The following is a 22,464-nucleotide window of genomic DNA, read 5'->3' as shown; positions in this document are numbered from 1 at the left end:
TAATGTATGCATTTAGCTACCAGGTATGCATAAGCAGATCAGACATATTAGACCAATTATCATGATGTTGAAATTTAGAAAAAATTTTCATCAGACATAGATCTGATGGATAGGGAAGGAAAAATGTAAGGGTTTTCAAGATAATTTAAATGCTGTATTTCAAATGTTTATTCAACAGAATTTTTAAAAGCAGTAGAATAAGTTCACAATTTCCATTGGAGATTAAAATAAAAAACCTTACAATATGAAAAGATTAACTTATAATGTACATATCTTTTTGCAGATTGGCAGATGTGACCAAAAGAATGGAATACTTGTGGCCTTGACTCTGTTTGTGATGACCTTTACCTGGCCAAAGGTCAGCATTATTGGAAGGACTGAAAATGGCAAAGTTTAAGGGAGATCATCTTACGCACAACTTGCTACATATATTTCAATTTTATTTCCACTACTGATCTCATGGACAAACACAGACACTTCAGCAGTGTTTTCCAAATTCATGTTAAATTAACCGTTGGTTGTTACCAAGTTTATGCTGCTGACAAAGGTTTGATGAGCACTCTTATAGCAGTTTATCATCAAAGCTATAGACTACATTTGGCTTAACTGCCCTCAGGGTCACAAAACATAAGCTTGAGTCCAAATTCAGATGGTATGTATTATTTCAATGCAATAACAAAAGATGATTTAATATATTTAATTTGACATTGGTGTATTGTCAAACTGCATTCGATCCAAATAGTTACACTCTAAGCTTACACAAGGGTGCACTTAATTGAACTATGTATTCACAGGAAAAAGTTTTCATTTTAAACATACCACGTTATGAAATTGTGGTAGCAGAAAATGCAATTGAAAATATCAGTGAAGCACCAGGGTTACCAACCATTTTATGGACTTTGGTCAAACACCTATCCTCATATCATCGAGGAAGATTAGGAGGATTTAGCTTCTAGGGACAGGTGTGCTTATTAGATTGAGATCGAGTTCAATATATAAACTTTATTTAAGATCAGGATCAAATTTATTGCTAAATGTTCCTTTTGTCGCCATTCAAAATTTGGTCATGATTATTTAGAGAAAAAAATATTGTAAAGAGTTACACTATAAAAAAGGTTTTTTTTCTGTATGGTAACTGAAAACGAGATTAAAGTTGTAGAAATTAATTATTTAAAGGGTAAAATATTTCTGTTATTTATTATTTTAATGATTTGAAGCATTATTGCTATTAAGAGTAATTGAATTGGTGTGAAATAAGTTAGTGATGGTAGAACAGTGCAATGAGATATGGATGACTGAAATTTGGGGATATACATATAACAGGAGAGATAGAATATGTTCGTGGTGATGATCAAGGGAAACGGTTATAGATTGCTCAAAATTAAACACTACAGGTGTGCCTGCGTGAGCAAAGTTTAGCAATTTAAAAACTTGTGCAAAGTTATATTTGTAGTGCCAATATTCAAGGAAAAACATAGAAAGATTACTTAATTCTTACAATACATGATGATTCTGTGTATCTGCAAATGGATGGAAAATCTATCGAATGCATGTAGTAGGAAAATGTGAATTGGATTTGAAAGGATTTAAGAGAATGAATAATACATGTATGAGAAACATGGAAGGTAATATTTAAAATTTATAAGGAATCTCTTAAATATCAGCGTGAGTTATTGTAGTACTGGTGCTGGTGAGGACATTCAAAAATAAAAATCAGCAAAGTGGAAAGTCGGGGGATTTAAGAAACTAAGTGTTATCTAAATCATATTTGGGTCGAGGAAAATGAGAAACATATGGCCGAAAATAGAAAATCTGAGAATAAGGAAGAATTTCGTGTGAGTTTTTTTGGTTTGTAATGTAGCTGCTTTTCAGTACATATTATATTTTCATCAGGCTTGCCACTAAAAATTTATCTGGTAAAAGATGTGAAAAAAGAATATGGTGCAAATTTGAAATTGATATTGAAATATGTTTAAGAGTAAAAACTATGTCAGAATCTGATAGACAGTGTCATTGATTCAGAATGGTCATAATGATTTTCAAAAATTAGAGAAAGGGAGATTTTTCATTTAAAATATTGATAAGTGAAGACAAGTTAACAAGGTTATGAATAAATTGACTCGGCATTGTGATTTGTTCATTGATGTTATTTTAGAATGAAATACAGTTGACATATCATTTAAAGTCAAATCGACTCTAATGCTTACTTTTGATTTTAAAGCAGCACCCATGCAATACCAGTCTTGAAATAATTCCAACATGTATTTTGAGATACTTTTTCCCATTTACATTGATAAAACTAACCTCACTGATTTCACATTTTGTACTTTGATGATTTTTGAAACATTTTTACTGAATTTTTTCACATTTTTTTCTTTTAATGTATTTGCATAGTATTGTTTTAATAATTATCAAAACTGAATGTTTTATTCATAATTGTACATTGTGTGAATAAAATTTTGTAATTTTTGTTGAATTCTAACAGTAAAACTTTCCGTTAACTGGCCAGAGCATATGAAAGTTGTAAAGTGAAATCCTAGGTATTTACCATCACTTTTAGGAGATACCTTTCAAAAGATTGGGTTTTCGGGGTTTTTTTTTGTTTTTTGTTTTTGTTTTTGTTTTGTTTTTTTTTTTTAGATTTTTAGCCTGTAAAAATTTTAAAGTTTCTGTATGGTTCACAGGATGTTAGTAAGGGAGCGCTGTATTTATCAACACTTGTTGGGGGATTAATACTTATAAAACTTATGTATGCCTGACAGCATTTGAACATACCGGTGAGGTTTTGGGCCCAGATGTTTTTATGAATCCAAAGAATCTTGGAATGATTCTTTAACATGCTAGCCAAACCGAAATCATGAAGCAGGCCCGAAAACAGCATTTTTTTGAAGATCATACCAATGTTGTGCCTCTTCATTAACACCGCTGTTCTACTTTGTTCCCTTAATTGTTAAATGTCAAGAATTTTTTCATAGTTGTACAGAAAAATTTATGGTCTAGAATATTTTAATTCATAAACATTTGTATGACATTCAAAGCTTAAAAATAATTATGAATTTTAACATTTATAGTTACAAATGGAGGATTTGTTCATAATGTTGGTATTGTACAGGTGTGTGAATGTTTATTGGGAATTTAATTGTCTCCTATATGATTAGTGCTGAAGTCAAAGTACATAGTGTACCAGTCTATATGTATACATCCAAAATGTTCATGGGAGTGCTTCCTCCAACAATTTGTGTCAGAAGTAATGTAGGTGATACTGGAACTAGAGATATAGGAAATTTAAGTGGTAATATAATATTTTGGATGGGAGGGGTATGAGGGATTAGGGATTGGAACTTCAAATAAATTGGTGTAAGGGTTGCGAGGATTGGGGATTAGAACTTCAGTTGGAGAGTTAGAGTTAGTGCGGTGAAATGAGATAACTGTTCAACAACAAACAGGATTAAATCACTGCATTTGTTACAGAAATGGGCCAATGAAGTGCTTGGTTAGAGAAGGGAGAAAACTTTTGGGCCATCATAATAGACATTAAATTGTCCATTTTTTTTATTCCTTGTGTATACTGTATAGATGTGTCAAGTGCATGTTGACGGTTTTAATTCTTGATTTGAGTAATCATATTATGGTACACATTTAATTTCTTGCAGTTATTATTTATCTAATTTTTTCTGTTGTCGTTAGCCCATGTACATAAGCATTAAGTTAAAACCACATCAGTTGATACTGTGTTGTAAAGTCTGAATGATCTCTCATCATTTGATATTTAGATACATATATATATATCTAGACAATAAATATTATACAGTATGATGAATTGATGAGGGGTGAGAGTGCTCTTTGTACAAATTCTAGACCTTTCCTTGCTGGCCAGTAATTGCTCCAATAAATCTGAAATTCCTAGATATACTTTTTGTTTTAAGTAGACAGATGTTTGTCACACTCATCTCCCCAAACAATATGGCTAACCACACCAATGTCCATACAATATTAAAGAAGCTTCTTTGGCCAGCAAAGATAAGGAGCCTTATGATAGATAATTGCATGTCCTTGTGGGAGTCTGCTCATTGGATGAGACTTGTGGAAGTCTGTTTGTTGGGTGTTCAGATTGATTTGACTTTCTAAAGGTGATAGTTAAACACACTGCATGTATGTTACAGGCTAAGTGTTTTTATATGCTGTGATTTGTATAGATGTGTAACAAATGGTATACTTTTAAATCTTCCTTGTATCTTTTCGTAATGTCTTTAAATATAATTTAAGTGGTTTTCTGCAGTTTACTTTTTTTTAAAATTAAATGGAATTAAATATTCAGTCACTGTCCAACGGCTTTATTTTTTCCTCTCTCTCCTCATAGGGAGAAAGTTTGTGAACATCATTTGTTAAAAGGTTTTCTTGAGTATGGAGTAATGATTGAGCTGAAAATATGTAGAAAGATATATTTATTATAGAAACAATATATACAGATACACTGTAACAAATAGGACATGAGTTGGTTAAAGTTGTTGGAACTGACTTGTATATCCTGTACAACAGCTGACAACTATATTGAGACAATATACTATTATAATGGTGATAGATAATCTAAAAAAAGATACTGTAAAGCATGCAGAATTTGGGGTGCTTAATTTTAGCATTTTTTTTATATTTCAATAAATTGGCACATTGATTAGTTCAAACACAATATATGTAACTACATTGTACACATAAGCTGAAATGAACAATCCCAGTGCCAAAGTGCTGAAAAAGTCAATCACTGAAACTTGTACATTTACAGTATATTTCTACTTCTGTACTTTAGTTGTCTGAAGCTTTTTTTCTTCTTTTTTATAATTCATTACACCTGGAATGATTTTAGAAATAGTGAACATAGCAATATCATTTCTGGTTTAAATTTTGAGATAACAGAGCAATGGCCTTATCTTTTAATCCTTGACTGAATATAACACTCATCTGTCAAATTTTCTGTGATTATTTAGATATTTTTGTAATTATTTTCACTAATGAATTCAAGCCATCAGTAATTCACTATCACTTTAAGTACATATAATTAACATCACTTTTTCACCTTGTCAGTTTTATATTTACATTTTTGTATTGTTCAGTAACAGTGCCAGTAGATGATAAAACATCATTCCATCATTTTTTACTGTCAATCACTTAATTTTCGAGGTACTTATTTTCCTTCAACAAAATACTTTCAAGGTTTCATTTTGTGAAACACCTACATGTCCTGAAAAGTATATGTAGGTACCATGAAGTCATTTATCTTTTGAGGGGTATATATTTTGTATGCTTTCTTGAGTACCCTTAATCCACATAGAAATGTCCACAAACAGAAAAACTGTTAAAGGGATGATATATATATATATGTGGATTTTTTTGAAAATCGTAAAACTGGAGCCCCACTTAAAATATCTGATTTTATAGTAGAAAGCTGAAAGAAGATTAAGATGGCATTCAACGCAAATTTTATGTTATTGAAACATAAAGTAGTTTACGAAATATAAGTGATTGTCAGTGATCACAGGGTCCTGAAAAGTAATAAAAGATGATTATTCATCGTCATGTGTGGAAGCCGTGTGTTGAAAAAGTCATTTATTTATATCTCCATATTCATTATTGATCATACAGGGGTTCATTGGTTGTCATGTGAGTTGGGCTATCATCTGTAAATCATTCTTATCTCTATGACAAACTTTATTTTTGTATATGTATTTATGGGTACTGTATCCATTGTAATAACAAATACATGTCAATAAACTAAAAAAAAAAATCCAGAATTTAATGCAAGAATTTGAAATGGAATGCAAGCTTGCTATTGTGAAAATTTCCTTAATATTGTATATGATTCGTTAGTGTTTGGTGTCTACTTCAAAATGTTAAAAATTAATCTTGATTTTCTGTGCTTGTATTTGCAAGTCTTTTGTGTTTTCTGCAGTTTGCTAAAAAAACATTAATTTGAAAAACCAGCAAAACAATTGTGTACAAGGTACATGTACTAGGTATTACAGATAGGGTGACATGCATGTACTCCCTTACTCATGACAGGTGTAAAAATGTATACAACATCTTTCTCATCCTAGTGTAGGGTTAAGAGAGGGTGAAATATCCCCAGCCATAACATACTAGGAACCTTTAGTGCAAAATGATGTCACATTGACAATTCTGTGACGTTGCTTCCACTGTTTCTAAAAACATCACATCACCACGTCATGCTTGACATAATGTCAGCAGTATGTTGATTCATTCCAAAACCAGCAAGGTAAGAGAAAAAGGCATTTGTTTGGGCCCTTAGTTGTTAGATGCAGGGATCTCAGATTCTATTCTTCTTGAAGCAGCTCTGTTGTCCTTAATGGAGGGTTCAGAACAACTATTTATACTAGGAATACAAAACAGTAATGTAAATAAATCCCATGAATGGTAATATTTTTAGAGTTTACAGGTCAAAAGTCATTAAGGTCAATGGTCACTTAATTCAAGAGTGTTCTTATTCTTATATCTTCCATATCAATTCATTTTGACTACCCATGAAAAATTAATGGAAAGTACTCCTGGTCAATGCTGGAGTCTCGAAACAAAACTTTGTTTACAAAAATAGAATTATGGCATTTTGAAAATACCAACATGTTCTGCGAGAGATATTTCTGATATAAAAACAAGCACAAACCCATAAACAATCTTAGTTTTTTCAATAATAACTTCAACAGGAAATTTGTGTCTGTTGGTGATGAGAACAGTGGATTTGTATGGATTAACACATTAGAAGTTAGACTCGTGTGTTAACCCTCATCAGACAGGTATGAACTCTGACTCATGTGTTCACCCTCATCAGACAGGTATGAACTCTGACTCATGTGTTCATCTTCTTAAGACAAGTATGGGCTCCCCAGTACATTTAACTGTTCCTAAGGCATCAGACTTGTGCTCATCAGGAGTCTATACATTCACAATGTCTTCCTTATGATGAGCTTACCCTTGCTGGGGTGGTGTTTTCAAGAACTTCCTTTCCAGATTCAATTTTCATCTGCGATATTTCTTTTGGCTTTTTATATATATTTTTTTAAGTTTCTTCTCAAAGTTGCCAATCCTCTTAATTAATTTTTTGTTACATTAGAATTCACTAGGTCCACAATTTAGGTGTATCTTGTCGGGCTAGAGTGCAAGTACATGTATCATTGAGAACAGTACACATACATCCAAGCTGAATACAAAAATTGTGTGTAAAAGTATCATTTTTGTTAATTACAGTGCGCTTAAAACCACCAATTGTTGTTTGTTGTTTTTATATTGATTTGTAGCCACATAGATGTAAGTATTAGCAGCCCTGAAGTCTTAACCTTAAAAAGAGAACAAAAATCGTACTGTATATTTCAATTTATTTTGTTGGTTGCAAGGACTGTAAGATTTCCTTCACTTTTATACTTGATGCATACAATGAAAGCATGTCAATTTCCAGAGGGTGCATGTGACCTGGAACAACCAATGAATGCAGAGGACCACCTATATCAACAGAGGTCATTTCCTGTAAAGTTGTAGTTACAATCTGTTGGGAATCGGATCCTACTCTTGATAAACCAACACACAGTGTTTCCTTAGTTATTGCTGAAAAGAATTGACACAAATATGTTAGAAATAATTCATCAACATGAGATCCTATAAGGATCTTGGCGCCCACCATTGTTTAGTCTATTTTCTTTGAGAGTTAGATCATTTCCCTTCTCTATTTGTGCTCTTTATGATAAGACATTTCCTTGCAATTGATGATCTTTACCTGCCAAATCCAAAGTAGCTGCCTGGAAGCCATTTGTTTCTTCTGACCAGTGCCAAAATCCAAGGGGCACATGGAGAGACCAAAGGATACATATCAGGGCTCTCACACCCCATTTTGGGACTGGGGCCCGGGGCCCTTAGAATTTGGGAAAAATAGCGGCGTTTTCCATAGAATTGGGAAAACTTGGGGTCAACATTGGGGAAAAAAGATACTATTTTGCATTGGGTATTCGGCCCCAAATCTGGCAGATCGAGAGCCCTGCATATGTATGAAATTTGAGAGATATCAATTCAGTACTTCTTATGAAATAAGGATAACAATCTTTACTAGGCGAAATTCAAGATGGCTGTCTGTTGGCCATTTTGTTTTTCTGATCAGTCCCAGATTCAAACAGGCACAACTAAAGACCAAGAGGAATCTATACAAGAAATTTGAGAAAGATCTATACATTGGTTCTCAAGAAATAGCGATAACAAACCTTCATAGTCCAAATCCAAGATGGCCATCTGTCTGCATTTTGTTTCTCCAATCAAACCCAAAATCAAAAGGGCATAACAAGGGACCAAAAGGAACCTATATATGAATTTAAGAAAAATCAATCCAGTACTTTTAAAGAAAGAGTGATTACAAATTTTGTTGAAAAAATCCAAGATGGCAACCTACTGGCCATTTTGTTATTTGATCAGTCCCAAAATCAAACCGGAAAAACTAGTGACCAAGGGGAACCTACATATGCAGTTTGAGAAAGATCCAGTGCTTTTCAAGAAATAGCAATAACAAAAATTGTTTACGGACGGACCATGGATGACAGACAACAGACACAGAGCAATTTGAATAGCCCACCATCATCAGATGGTGGGTTAAAAAGACCAGATAATGCTGAAATATATTGATATGCCTTTAGTGACATGTCAGCAATAAATTCTGCCAAATTTTCTTCTGTTTATGAAAATGTCTTTTATTCAACAGTTTACTACTAAACCAGTTATTCAACAGTCTACAAACATAAAGCATTTAAAAGTCTTTATTTAACTTATTTAATTGTTTATAATTATAGAATAATTTCAACTTTAAATACATTTCTACCACAATAGATTGGTGTTATTCAACTTCTAAGGCATCAATTAATAACTCCAACTGATGTAAACATATACATGTCATACCACAGCTGTAAAACAATCAGGTATGCTGTAATTGGATAACAGGATGAACTATCACCAAAAGGGTGCTTCATGCACTCAACGAAACCAGAACTTGCAATATGTAGTTCGGATTTTTTTTGTATTATTTTTATTCTTATTTGAATTTCTATCTGGTTTTGTTTTGAAAATAACAAACCAATCTATTTTTAGTTACAGTTTGTAATGAGTCATAATATCCCTGTTTTTCCAAAATTGACAATTTTGCAGATTAATTAGCGGCATTTTATTAAGTGTTAAGTGTTAAAATTATTACACCCAAACTGATGAGGATACAAAACACACATTGGTACAGAACATGGGAGTTGCGTTTTGTTGTGGTAGAAACAGGTTACACAAACACCTGGTTTTATAGATAATATTCATATCACTTTTGTCATTTTCCAAAAATTACAAAAAAAACTTTTCAAAAATATCTAACTCAAGTGAAAGAAATATCATCCTCAATATTCCATGTTGCCATTTTATTTCATTGTAAACTTGGATGAAACAAAACAAAATTTTAATTTAGCATGAGCATTAAGTGATATTCTGTCACAGGTACTGCAAACAATCTCACTATGACAGTAGGTTGAGACCGATGAAGGGAAGGTGTGAACGTTTCAAGTACTGTATTACTGAACAAAGTATTGATAGTATTGTACTGAAGTACTTCACCAATCGAATTCCTTAAATTTATGCAACAAGCTCTCTGATTGGCAGAGCCAAGTCTAGATCGATTGTGGGTGGAGCCAGGTGAAAAAATACTGTGCAGACATCGGCATTTTACAAACACTCGACTGTCGCGAGAGGTTAATTGGAAGAGTCCAAGTCACAGGTGGCTTCAGATCAGTCCTAATTGGGTTGTCCCATTTGTTTCGTTCTACACCCAATGATACCTTGCTTTTCCATCGATGGTACAACGAGAAAACGAAAGTTACTCAGTACTAAACTAATTTACGTACAAAATATATATCAACAGGTTAGATCACTGGGACCGGAGAATTCATAACATCTTAACAGTGAATATAGTCATATAGTCATTCTGTACTAGTTTTATTTATTTATTTTTTTTTTGAAAGGGGGGGGGGGAGGGTTGGCTCAAAATATTTCGGTTTAAGCCCAAGCTCTATTAATGTAACAAAGAATTACGATTTACCTGGGACCTCCTGATATATGCCGATAATTCATACTGCATTAAAAAGTAAAGGAATTCTGTGGTCCCATATATTTTTTATTTTATTTTTTATCTTTCCATCGAAAATTATACATATCCGCAACATGTGAAAAAACTTTGAAGTTGGTTGGGCGGAATATCTAGTGATTTACTACTGCAAGTTCCAGAAATTCTGACACAAGTCGGGTATTTGCCCGAAGCCTCTGTCTCATGACATTGAATACATATTCAGTTACGTTGTATACCGGGGAATAAGGCGGCTGAAAAACCAGGGACACGCCATATTCTTTCAGCATATTTCTTAAAATGCGCTCTCCCTGTCTATGGTGATGGAATCCACAATTATCCATCACAACCACATCGCCTTGTACAAAAACATGATTCCCCATATCGTTCGTATCGGACATAATTTCGTCGAAGAAAATTTTGCGTACTGTTGCCGTCGTCGGATTTTTCCAGCGATTACTTAGTAATTGTTATGTAACTGATGTGTACATTAACTCCGCCTACCGGAAAAATTGGGTGTCAGATCAACTATTCAGGTTGTCTATTCGTTGTATACTTGACTCGATTATTTGAATACTTCAATACAATAGTATCAATACTTTGTTCAATACTATAGTAAGTGTGTCGTTCACACCTTCCCTTCATCGGTAGTAAGTAACGATATACCTGTTTCACTAGATAGTGTGTCCCCAGAGGCCTGTCTGTTCTGCACAACTTCTAGGATCTGTTCGGCTGCCTGGTTCACACTCATATATCTTGGAGGTTCAAATACCTTCCTACCCCTGAAACAGAACTTTTCAACATGATTGTCTTTTCATATCAAAATAATGGAAGAAATCTGAAATCATCTTGAGCATATGTTGGTTTGACATACTGGACCATAACTGACTCCATCCATGTTGTTTGGTGTAATTCAGCTTGAAGAGTTGTGATAAATGTATCTGTAATTTTAGTTAAAAGAATTTTAGTAATGATATATAACCCAGATGGAGTTTGTCCACATGTAGATTGATCTAATGGGTGATTCCAGACTGTCGCCATAGCTAGAGATATGTAACAGATTTATTGCTCTCCTAAAAAAATTTAAGATAAAAATTTCTATTTGCATTTATGCCAACTGCAAATATATATATATTTCTACAGAAACTATTTGTGTTGATTTATCAACTGGAACTACTTTACATGGAATATCTTCTTTTACAAATAACTTACACACCTCATCATGTTTTCAATTGAGGGTAAAAGACTCACAGTTCAAAAGAAGAAGTCATGTAAATATCTTAATATTTTAGTATTGAGATACTAAATGTGGATCAAATCATTTATTAACTATCTGAACAAACTTTGTCCTGCATGGCATCACTTACATATCATTTACTATTTTTGGTAAAACTACTTTACATGGAATATCTTCTTTTACAAATAACTTACACACCTCATCATGTTTTCAATGCTCTGCTCTTTCACTTTAATATCTGAAACAGAACAAGAAATTTTACTAGTATCTGATTCCCTAACAGAATCATATAGATAATGTTATCTCTTGTGTTTCTCTTTTTACAGTTACATTATTATGACTAATGTCTGACAGACTCAGAATTTAGCAAAATGTTCACAATTATTATGTGAGATCAGCAAAGTAAAAGGAAGGGATGACTAGAATGACTCTAGGTCTCATAATACATTTGAAGAATTTTTTTTTGATATTTCAACTTAAATTATTCCTAGTTGGCTGAGCTAATTCATTCAAGCAAAAATATTGGACGTTCATTCCCGAAAGCTACATATAACATTAATATTTATCTCATACTTCCTCAAATATCAGAAACTTGAGAGTAAAAGACTCACAGTTCAAAAGAAGAAGTCATGTAAATGTCTTAATATTTTAGTATTGAGATACTAAACGTGAATCAAATCATTTATTAACTATCTGAACAAACTTGGTCCTGCATGGCATCACTTACATATCATTTACTATTTTTTGGTAAATGCACTGGGTGTATCTCTGAATGTTTAATTTCCCTACTAGTCAGCTTGTTTTGATTGGGATTATAGTATTTTTCCGTGTGTCAGTTCCAACAGGTAAAGGTACTTGTTGGTACTCAGCAACTGATATTACTTGCAATTTTCATTTTCTGTTTTGAAAATTGATGATACTTTTTGAAAAAGTCAGAAATATATTTTGTTTTTGGAAATATCATGTGATTAGTTTTTTGTATTTCAAAGTGTTTGTTGTTAATAATTTTCCAGTTTAAATCATGCTTTAGTTACTTAATATAAGTATCTCAGATATGTGTCAGAAGTTACCTAACAAAAGTACTCAGATGTGTGTAAAATTAATGAAATATTACCTTCCTATTCTTTTAAGCTATATGAAATACAGAGAAACCTATTAAACTCTTTCATATTATCATGTTCTATCATATCATATGTTGTTGAAATAATTTTCATGACATACTTAACTTCACATCATCGCCTAAAGGACAAATATAACTAAAATTTATTCTGATAATTGATATTGATTTTCAGATTCTAATGCGACTAGAAATGATAAGTTCTTTAAAATGAATTGTACTTGGACTGATGTAGTGATATTTTTCTTATGTTCAGCTGTTGACTGTTTTTAACTTTTAACTTGGTCTATGGGGGATATCTACCAGGGGTACGTCATTTGTTTTACAAAGAGTTAAAATATCACTTATCCATTCATATCAGAATTGACAGTGAAATATCTGTTTCAGAAATTTTATCAATTGTGGATTGAAATTTTCTTAAAATTGAGAATCCTACATACATAAAACTACACTCATTTGAATAATTTTGTATGAAACTTAAGTATGGAAGTACTCTATTTTCATTAAATGATGCAACAATAATTTATTATACATTACCGTACAATTACAAAATTATGTCATCTTTCCTTAGACTGTAATATTCTTTACCAATAATCTATCATTCTTGTTTTCTTATCAATTAAAATTGGACTCGCTAGAGCCTTGTTCACAAAAAACATGTACCTTGACTTGCTTTTCTAAAAATACCCAATAATAACTTGCAAAAATTTAGATAATAATGAAACAATGTAATTCATCCCTTTTTTGATGGATATTACAATACATACAAGTCTTGTATTACTCAAATAAGTGTTTGTAGCCTACAAAATTATTAGGTGCTTTTCTCTTTGTTTTAATTACTGAAGTCTCTTTTTTAAAAAGAAAAAAAATAATAATGATAATAACTTCAGATTATGGTCTTTCTTTGTGTTGTAAAGTGCTAAATCATCCAATATAATTTGCTGTTTTTCAATACAAGTGCTTATTTTTCAAATCAATTATTCACTTTTTTCTATTTAAATCCACCCCTCCCCCCCCTCCAACACACATCTTTAAATAACAATATTTTAATGTTTTCAAAATTATCAATCATCAAATATGAAACAATGTATTGTGTGAAACACAGGTAAATCACAAGGAAAAACAAGAGATCCCAGAGGGATCTTGGCGCCCACCATTTGAGGATCTGTTTTCAGTTCTTGATGATTTGTTTATTTTTTTTTTGTGTGTTGCAGGTGTTGTAAATGTTCATGAACTGGTCTTCATTGAATGTACTCAATGATGGCACAAGATATTTTTATTAAGCACCTATTAGCAAATATCATTTGAAAAAGATCCCAAAGTATTATTAGATAGCAGTCAGTTACAGGTGGATAATGGACAATATGCTTGTGCTGTATTACTGTCAACATCCAAGATGGCTGCCTGTGGGCCACCTTGATTTCAAATCAGTCCAAAAAAGGTACAATGCACAACTAGGGACCAAGGGAAACCAATATCTATGAAATATCAGAAGGATCCATCCAGTACTTCCTCAGATATAGCAGTAACAAGATTTTACTCTCAAAATCCAAGATGGCTGCCTGTCAGCCATCTTGATTTCGGATCAGTCCAAAAAGGTATAATGCACAACTTGGAACCAAAGGGAACCTGCATATGAAATTTGAGAAAGATCCATCCAGTACTTTCCAAGAAATAGCAGTAACAAACTTTTACATTCAAAATCCAAGATGGCCACCTGTCTGCCATCTTGAATTCGAATCAGTCAAAAAAAGGTACAATGTACAACTAGGGACCAAGGGGAACCTGCATATAAAATTTGAGAAAGATCCATCCAGTACTTTCCAAGAAATAGCGGTAACAAATTTTTACATCCAAAATCCAAGATGGCCACCTGTCGGCCATCTTGAATTCGAATCAGTCCAAAAAAGGTACAATGCACAACTAGGGACTAAGGGGAAACTGCATATGAAATTTGAGGAAGATCCGTCCAGTACTTTCTCAGAAATAGCGGTAACAAAGTTTTACATCCAAAATCCAAGATGGCCACCTGTCGGCCATCTTGAATTCGAATCAGTCCAAAAAAGGTACAATGCACAACTAGGGACTAAGGGGAAACTGCATATGAAATTTGAGGAAGATCCGTCCAGTACTTTCTCAGAAATAGCGGTAACAAACTTTTACTTCCAAAATCCAAGATGGCCACCTGTCGGCCATCTTGAACAATCAGTTCAAAAAAGGTACAATGCACAACTAGGGACCAAGGGAAACCTGCTTATGAAATTTGAGAAAGATCCATTAAGTACTTTTCCAGAAATAGCGGTAACAAGAATTGTTTACGGACGGACGGACGGACCACGGACGCAGGGCGATTTGAATAACCCACCATCTATTTGAATAGATGGTGGGCTAAAAATCCAGGTGAAAAAGATAGCTTATATGAAACTCTATACAAAGGACTTGACATTGTTTCCTAAAACAACACCTTCCTATTGTTTAAAAAAATGTTGGCATTGAGAGAATACCCCTATCAACTTGTTTATTATTTTATTTGTAACAGAGGTTATTTTTCATCTCAATGCCTCCACTAGGAATCGAACCCGGGACCCCTGGCTTACTAGTCTGACGCTCAACCAATCGAGCTAAAGAGAAGTTCTCTCTAGCCGAGAGGTATATTGTGGCTAGTATTTTACCAGGGTTACATACTCCCCCTCCAGGAAATAACTCGTCCTCGAGTTTCTAGGGGTTACAGCGACGCCAGTGGGGCATGGCTAAGTACTATTCCAGGGTCCCTACATGGGCGCCAATGTAACAGAGGTCATTTTTCATCTCAATGCCTCCGCTAGGAATCGAACCCGGGACCCCTGCTTACTAGTCTGACGCTCAACCAAAGCTAAAGAGAAGTTCTCTCTAGCCAAGTGGTATATTGCGGCTAGTATTTTACCAGGGTTACATATTAAAATATTTTTTTCTATTTCAAGGCTGAAATACACTGTATTTCAAAAAATGTTTCTGAATATCATTAAGTCATATCTGTCTTACCTAGTAAACATAATGTATGCATTCCTACATCTCTGTTTTTCTGTATTTTATCGAAGAAACTTTCAGGTTTCCATGTGTCTGTCCAAAATACTATGGAAACTGTCTCACCATAGTTGTATAACTGTAAAGAATGATCAGTAGACATGTAGCATAGGTTTATTTTCTGATAAATAATGATCCATTGTAGATACAAACAGGTAATACTGTACAGGTTATTTGGTCTAATATCTCTGATTTTACCTTATCAATGTCTGAAATTTTTTTTCTTGTATCTACAAAATGGGTTAGGGCTGCCAAAACTTGAAACATTATACAGGCATCTTCACAAGTTTACAGTAGTTATTTTTCAAATAAAAAAAGATATCCCAGAGGGATCTTGGTGCCCACCATTGTTTGATCTTTATTTGCTCTTTGAAAGTTGGATTTTTCCATTCTTTTCTCTTCTCCTCTGTTTTGCTCTTAATTATTTGAAATTTGAACATTCCGTTGCAGAAATAGCTATGATAACCTTTTACTGCCAAATCCAAGATAGTCCCACAGAAGCCATTCAATTTTGTCTGATCCCAAAATCAAACGGGCAAACCAGAGACCAAAGGGAACCTACGTATGAAATTCTGATAGATCCATTCAGTGCTTCTTAAGAAATAGGAATAACTATCTTTACCAGGTGAAATCCAAGTTGGCCACCTGTCAGTCATTTTGTTTTTTTATCAGTATCATTTTCATTTTTTAATTAAAACAATCTTAAGATTACAAAGACATGGAATTTCTCCTTGACCCTAATAATTACAAGAGATCCAAGAGGGATCTAGGCAACCAACATGAAACAATTTTATTGGTTCTAGACAAGGTTGATATTTTTTTTTACTTTCCCTTCTCTTTCTCTTTTTCTCTCAATGATTTGAAACAAGAAAATCCTACTTTTAAATGAGCTAACAAGAACCTACTAAGAAATATCAATAACAAACTTCTGCCATCTAAATCCAATACAGCTTCTGGTCAGTAATTGTATGGGCACAAATTTGTACCAAATGGAACCTATGCATAAAATGTGAAAAAACATTTTTTCCAGTAAATCCTTTATCTGTTGAAATACAAGATGGCTGCCTGCCAGTCTTTCTGTTTCATTGATGGGGCTCAAAATAAAATAGGCACAGCTAGGGACAGAGGAGAACTTACACATGAAGTATAATAAATATTGCTGTAAGAAATAGTGATGACAATGATTGTTAATGGAAGGATGTCAGACCACGAACAAAGGCCGTATTGAACAGTCGACTACAAAATGATGGTGGGCTAATAAAAATACATCAAGACAAAAAAAAAATGGAACATTTGAATCAAGTGGTGTAGCTTAGGTTGTTTATGTTTATGAAATTGTCTATAGATAGCCTGAGCCCAAAATGGTTGCTATACTTGATATTGATATGCACCAAAAATTTATTCATAATCCATTTCATAATAGTATGGGAAACTATCTATATGTAAAGTATTATAACTATGATGAACATACATGTAAGGCACAATCCTGGTCAATTAAAGAACTAAAGTCAATTTTGACAGATGATATTGAATGAATGAGAAAAAGAAACCAATTGACTAAAAAACATAATTCAATTTACCTGTAATCCACAGCAACCTATAGCGTTCATGATAGAGGCATTGTGTACAACTCGAAACTCAATGCCTCGTTCTTTTGCTCTTAAAATCAAATCAGTATGAGTTGTTGCCCTGTAATCATAACCATGAAAAATTATTTACAACATATTTATATGCAAAATTGATTAACAAGATATGTATGAGAAGCAAATGAGACCTCATCAAACTAGCCAAATATTTAGGTTCTTTCCTGGATCAAGAAATATTCCACTCTGTAACAAATCCAAGTGGTAGTGTTTGGATTTCAATATTGAAAACATGCAGCCACAAAGCATGGCAGTATCCCTACCCAGTTGTTGGTGTAAAACCAAAATATGATACATATATACTGGAACAACAATTTGTGACATCACTCAATTATGTACCGCTACTATCAACTGAAGATCTAAAGCAGTGAAAGCCTAAGTGCAAAGGTTAACATCTTCTTTTGTCAATTATCAATTAAATTTACTTGCATCTCCACAACTGTAACATTTTATATATATATACATACATATCTTATATATCAACCTTATAGTAAGTGTTTATAACTTGATGTAGATCCTGTGTATTTGACTGTTGATATTTGAATACAGCTTGGTATTGTCCATGAACAAATTTATGCAACACTCTATAAGCTCTGGAGTAATACAATAAGTCACAAGAAATCAAAAAAATTTGATGGTTACAGAAAAAAAGAAAAAGAAAATGTCCTCAAGAAGAAAAGACATAACTAGGACACTAACCTAATATATACAGAAAGTTTTGTGGAGTTAAGTGGAATGGTTTCGAAATTGTAGCCCGCAAAAGAAGGTTTATATAAATTTCTGTATTTTGGCTGTTTCCATGGTAACAGGGAAAAAAACAAAAAATAAAATGTTGTCAATAGTGAAAGGCAAAACAACGGCCCTAACTTAATATATACCGCAAGTTTTGTGATGTTGAATTGAACGGTTTTGACGTTATAGCCTGGAAAGGAATGTTAACGCTAATTTTGTGGTTTTAGGATAAGTTTCCATGGTAACAGGAAATATAAAAAGGGCACAAGTAAGGACCATCTCAGGATCATTTCAGACAAGCTGGAGCTCAATCCCACAAGTGAAACTTGAGAAGTTGTTTTAAATAGGTGTTGCACATGAAAACCATGATTGCACAATCATGTTACAAAATGGCAAAACGACCAACAAAACACAATGACTATAGGTCATCCTGACCCTTCGGTTCAGATGATCTAAAATTAAAAGAGGCCTGATTGGCCTGCATTACCTACCTGGTATTCAATGGTCACCAAAAAAAAACCAGTGCTAATATCAAAAATATACTGACATGTATACCATTGGCACTCAAAGTGGGCATATCCAATTAATTTTAACCAATTTTCACAACAAGGTGCTTATAATACTCATCTCTAAACAGTGACATTTATGACCTGGATTATGGAAAAATGTTATTTCTTTCTTTCTCAAAATTATTTGGTCTTTGACATAAAATCACCTTTCCACCAAATATCCTGCATTTCAGACTTTTGGTTTAAAGACAAAGTCTTCTACAGGTTTCAATAAATTTTATCCTTGTGACCTTCAATTTGGGTAAAGGTCATTACTTTACGCAAATTTGTCAGACATCATCCTCCTAAACTATCAGCCAAATGCTGTGTCTCTGTATCCTTTGGTTAGTCAGAGGCAATTTTTTAACGGTTTTAACAAATTTGGCCCCAGTGACCTTAATTATAGGTCAATGTCATTTCTTTTTTGTAATTTTTGTCAGGCTTCATCTCAGCAATGCACTAGCCAAATACAATAACATTTGGTCTGCTGGTTTACAACTGACGGATGATGGATGCTGCGCCACAGCATAAGCTAACATGACCCCTCAAGCCAGGTGAAAGGAAAACAAAGATTATACAAACCCTAAAGGATCACCCACAACTAGAAATGCTATGTCTTCCTTGTCAGATTCATTCAGTAACTCATCTGCATTAAGAGAAATCAACTACACATGAACAAATATAAAAACATTTTTCAAAATACAACTTATTTTAATTTGCCAATTATTTGGTTTCTGAAATTTGTAATCAAATCACAAAAGAATTGTCCAAGATGTTAAATCTCATTATCAAACAGATGATATAAAATATCACATGAAAATTATTACCATAACTGAAAAATTCTTACAATTTGATTTAATAACTTATTTGACTTTGCAATCATTGTTAGAAAAATGAATTTGTGTTTCTATGTAAAATCCACGTATCTGTTAACCAAATATTTTTGTAAACAGGTTTACATATTTTTCACAAACACATTCAATATCTTAATAAAATGCTGACATGCCATTAAATTAAAACCGCTTTTACATAAAAACAATTTGCCAACATATAACCATAGCCTTTTTCACCTGACATAGATTCCACCATCTCCCTATCTGCTAGGATAACTTCTCTCCCATAATACTCCTCCTGCAGATGAAGAGAATAATGAATCTTATGATTAGGTACCATACATCTCAAAAAATCTATCTATTCACATATGCATGTATCATCAAAAGTACAGTGGGACAAAGCATTGTACAGGACAGCATGCAGCATCAATTGTATACTTATTGTATAACAATGCATTAAACAGTACATTTTGAAATGGGAAAACTTACTGTGCTTGAATACGATCTAATAGGAAGATGTAATGAAATACAGACACCATACAGACTCCTTACTGCTTGACTCAAAAGAAATTTCCAACTAAGCATGGCTGATAAGGCCTTGGCCCCTAAATATACCCACAACCCCTGTTCAATATCTCCAAGGAAGCATCTCAATCTCCAATAGCTTCTACTCTGCGATGCGATGTCTTCATTTCAAAAAGTAACATGTGGGGTACCCCAGGGGAGCATTCTTGGCCCCCTTCTGTTTCTCTGTTATGTAAATGACATGGAGCTTTCAATTAGTAAAGATTCTAAATTACTTTTATACGCAGATGATAGCGCGATTCTATTTTCAAGCAAAAATCCTAATGAAATCAAGGCAAAACTATCGGAGAAGTTATCTAATTGTCACACTTGGCTAGTAAATAATAAATTGTCTTTGCACCTTGGAAAAACAGAAGTCATTCTTTTTGGTACAAAGCAAAAACTTAGCAAAATAGACTCTTTTGAAGTAACTATTAATGACCAACCTATTCAAACATCAGATCGAGTGCGCTATCTCGGTATCGATATAGATAAGTGCTTAACAGGTGAACATATTGTTGATAACATAATAAAGAAAGTTAATTCTAGACTCCACTTCCTTAATAGGCAATGTAAAGATCTCCCATTGGGTATTAGGAAAACACTTTGTAATTCTCTTGTTCTGTGTCACTTTAATTATTGTTGTACAGCCTGGTACCACGGTCTGAGCCAAAAAATGAAACAACAGCTACAAGTTGCACAAAATAGGTGTGTGTGTTTTATTTGTAACCTTAGTCCTAGAGATAGTATAAATAAAAATGTGTTATCACAGTTAAATATCTTAAACGTGGAAAATAGAGCAAAACAATTATGTCTCAATCATATGTACAATGTATTCCATGGAACATGTCCTAGTTACTTTTTGTCCAGATTTACAAAAGTTTGTGACCAACACTATTATAGTACAAGGAATTCTAGTCTGAATTTTGTTGTGCCTTCTTGTAAAGGTCAAATTTCAAAAAGTTTTATTTTAACGGAGTAAAGGCCTGGAACTCTCTTCCCCTTCTTTGTCTAGCGGGAAACAAAGTTTTAAAAAAGCTGTTCGAGATTTTTTACAAAATACCTCATAATTGGATACATTTTCTGTGATACAATGATATTCCTGCCAAACTTTTAGTTTAAATAGTTTTAGGTTCTTTACTAAATATATATTTTATATCAATAATATTTGTGCATTTTGTATTATGTAAGGTCACTGTATTTTATGTCGTATTGTAACGTTTTTTATGGAAAGGGACCACAGTGGAAATAAGTCTTCGGACTTTACTGTGTTATCCTGGTTCAACAAAATTGTTACTTTACATGTTTGTATGTATTTTAATATTGTGTTTTACCAAAAAAAAAAAAAAAATTCTATCTTGGAAAGGGCAGCACTAAATTTACACCTTCCTATACCTGCATTTTGAAATAGCAACCCTTCAGCATTAGACAGACACCATAATGCCTGACTAAAAAGGAAAATTCCCACTAGCCTGGCTGGTATGGTGAATGTGTTCTCTCAACCTCTTAACAACAATAAGCAATTAGAGATTGTCTATCTTTCCTCTAATTAATCAAATCCTCATTAACAAAATGTGAACAAAGGACCATTATTTTCAACAGATATGAACCAGAGACAATTTAAAGGTACATTTCGATACTTTTAGATACGCAAGTGTGCACAATTTAACAGTGAATATGTACTGAATTTATGCTAAAAGAAAAATGGTCCTCAAAACATTGAGGAAACACCATATCCAGACAATGATACAGAAGTGTAACAAGTCAAGGATTTTTTTCTTTAATAAGGAAGAGAGAAATATTTCAAACAATATCTTGCATGTTGACTAAGGACTACAACTGTTAACATTTAGATCATGGCAACTCTATATAGCCGTGATTAACATCTGTTATAAAAAAATAACATTCAATTGCTCAAACAGTATAACATCTTGACAACATACTTGACACAGGACCATTGCATGACAGATTGACAACTATTAAAATTTTCATAACGACTCTCCTGAAATATTAAGATGCGTATTACACAAAATATCCTATTCATTACACAGATTTAAGCACATTGTAACTCTATAAAGGTAGCCGGTGATCATAGAAGTTATTGATATCAGCCTCAGGTACATGTATCTGGAACGTAAAAAGCAACACAAGCAAAATCTAGTTTATTAGAGCATAGTGGTCTTATTTTTTGCTTGTGCTGTTTACGTTCCAGATACAAGTGCCTGCGTATCAACGAAAAAACGCTTGTGAGTGTAACATTCTAATTACCAAAGCTTCTTTTCCTACTGTGAGAATCGATGTATACGCTTCAAGGTACACTCGTTTACATTTCTTGACAATTTCTAACCCTTTAACTGTGATATCTGAAGCATCTCCTAAACCCAGACCTATGAGGTAAAACATTGTAACTTTGCAGCGTTGTTGACAGATCTCACGTGGCTCCAGCTATAAGACCGGAAGTAGATTGCCAAAACCGTCTCTTAATACTTACAGATTATATGATTGGCCAATGTAAATTTCCTTGTCCAATCAGCGTCGATGTAACAGTCTATGTAAACAAAAACTTGACAGTCATTCTGCAGGTTCTAG

General features: G+C 33.3%; 2 protein-coding genes across 2 annotated transcripts in view; one reads left to right on the top strand and one right to left on the bottom strand.

Moving 5' to 3' along the window:
- Nucleotides 1-614, top strand: part of LOC132550987 (histone-lysine N-methyltransferase, H3 lysine-79 specific-like) — a 28,303-nt gene extending 27,689 nt beyond the window's left edge. Inside the window, exon 25 of the mRNA XM_060215091.1 lies at nucleotides 284-614. Coding sequence (XP_060071074.1) covers nucleotides 284-297 — 14 coding nt within the window. The 3' untranslated portion in view covers nucleotides 298-614. The remainder of the gene's footprint in view (nucleotides 1-283) is intronic.
- Nucleotides 615-7,368: 6,754 nt separating this feature from the next.
- On the bottom strand, nucleotides 7,369-22,303 carry LOC132550967 (diphthine methyl ester synthase-like). The gene is made up of 8 exons (XM_060215068.1): nucleotides 22,144-22,303; nucleotides 19,549-19,609; nucleotides 19,061-19,124; nucleotides 17,136-17,244; nucleotides 15,514-15,634; nucleotides 11,574-11,613; nucleotides 10,805-10,920; nucleotides 7,369-7,608 (listed from the first exon to the last, which is right to left on the bottom strand). Exons 1-8 carry the CDS (start codon nucleotides 22,276-22,278, stop codon nucleotides 7,382-7,384), a joined length of 873 nt encoding a protein of 290 aa, XP_060071051.1. The 5' UTR covers nucleotides 22,279-22,303; the 3' UTR covers nucleotides 7,369-7,381.
- Between the last annotated feature and the right edge of the window lie 161 nt (nucleotides 22,304-22,464).

The sequence above is a fragment of the Ylistrum balloti genome, unplaced genomic scaffold, assembly GCF_031769215.1.
Source record: "Ylistrum balloti isolate Yb309-2 unplaced genomic scaffold, AGI_CSIRO_Ybal_v1 Utg370160, whole genome shotgun sequence".
In the NCBI taxonomy this organism is placed as follows: domain Eukaryota; kingdom Metazoa; phylum Mollusca; class Bivalvia; order Pectinida; family Pectinidae; genus Ylistrum; species Ylistrum balloti.
The sequence above is the reverse complement of the archived record's forward strand: the minus strand, read 5'-3'. Positions and strand labels throughout refer to the sequence as shown.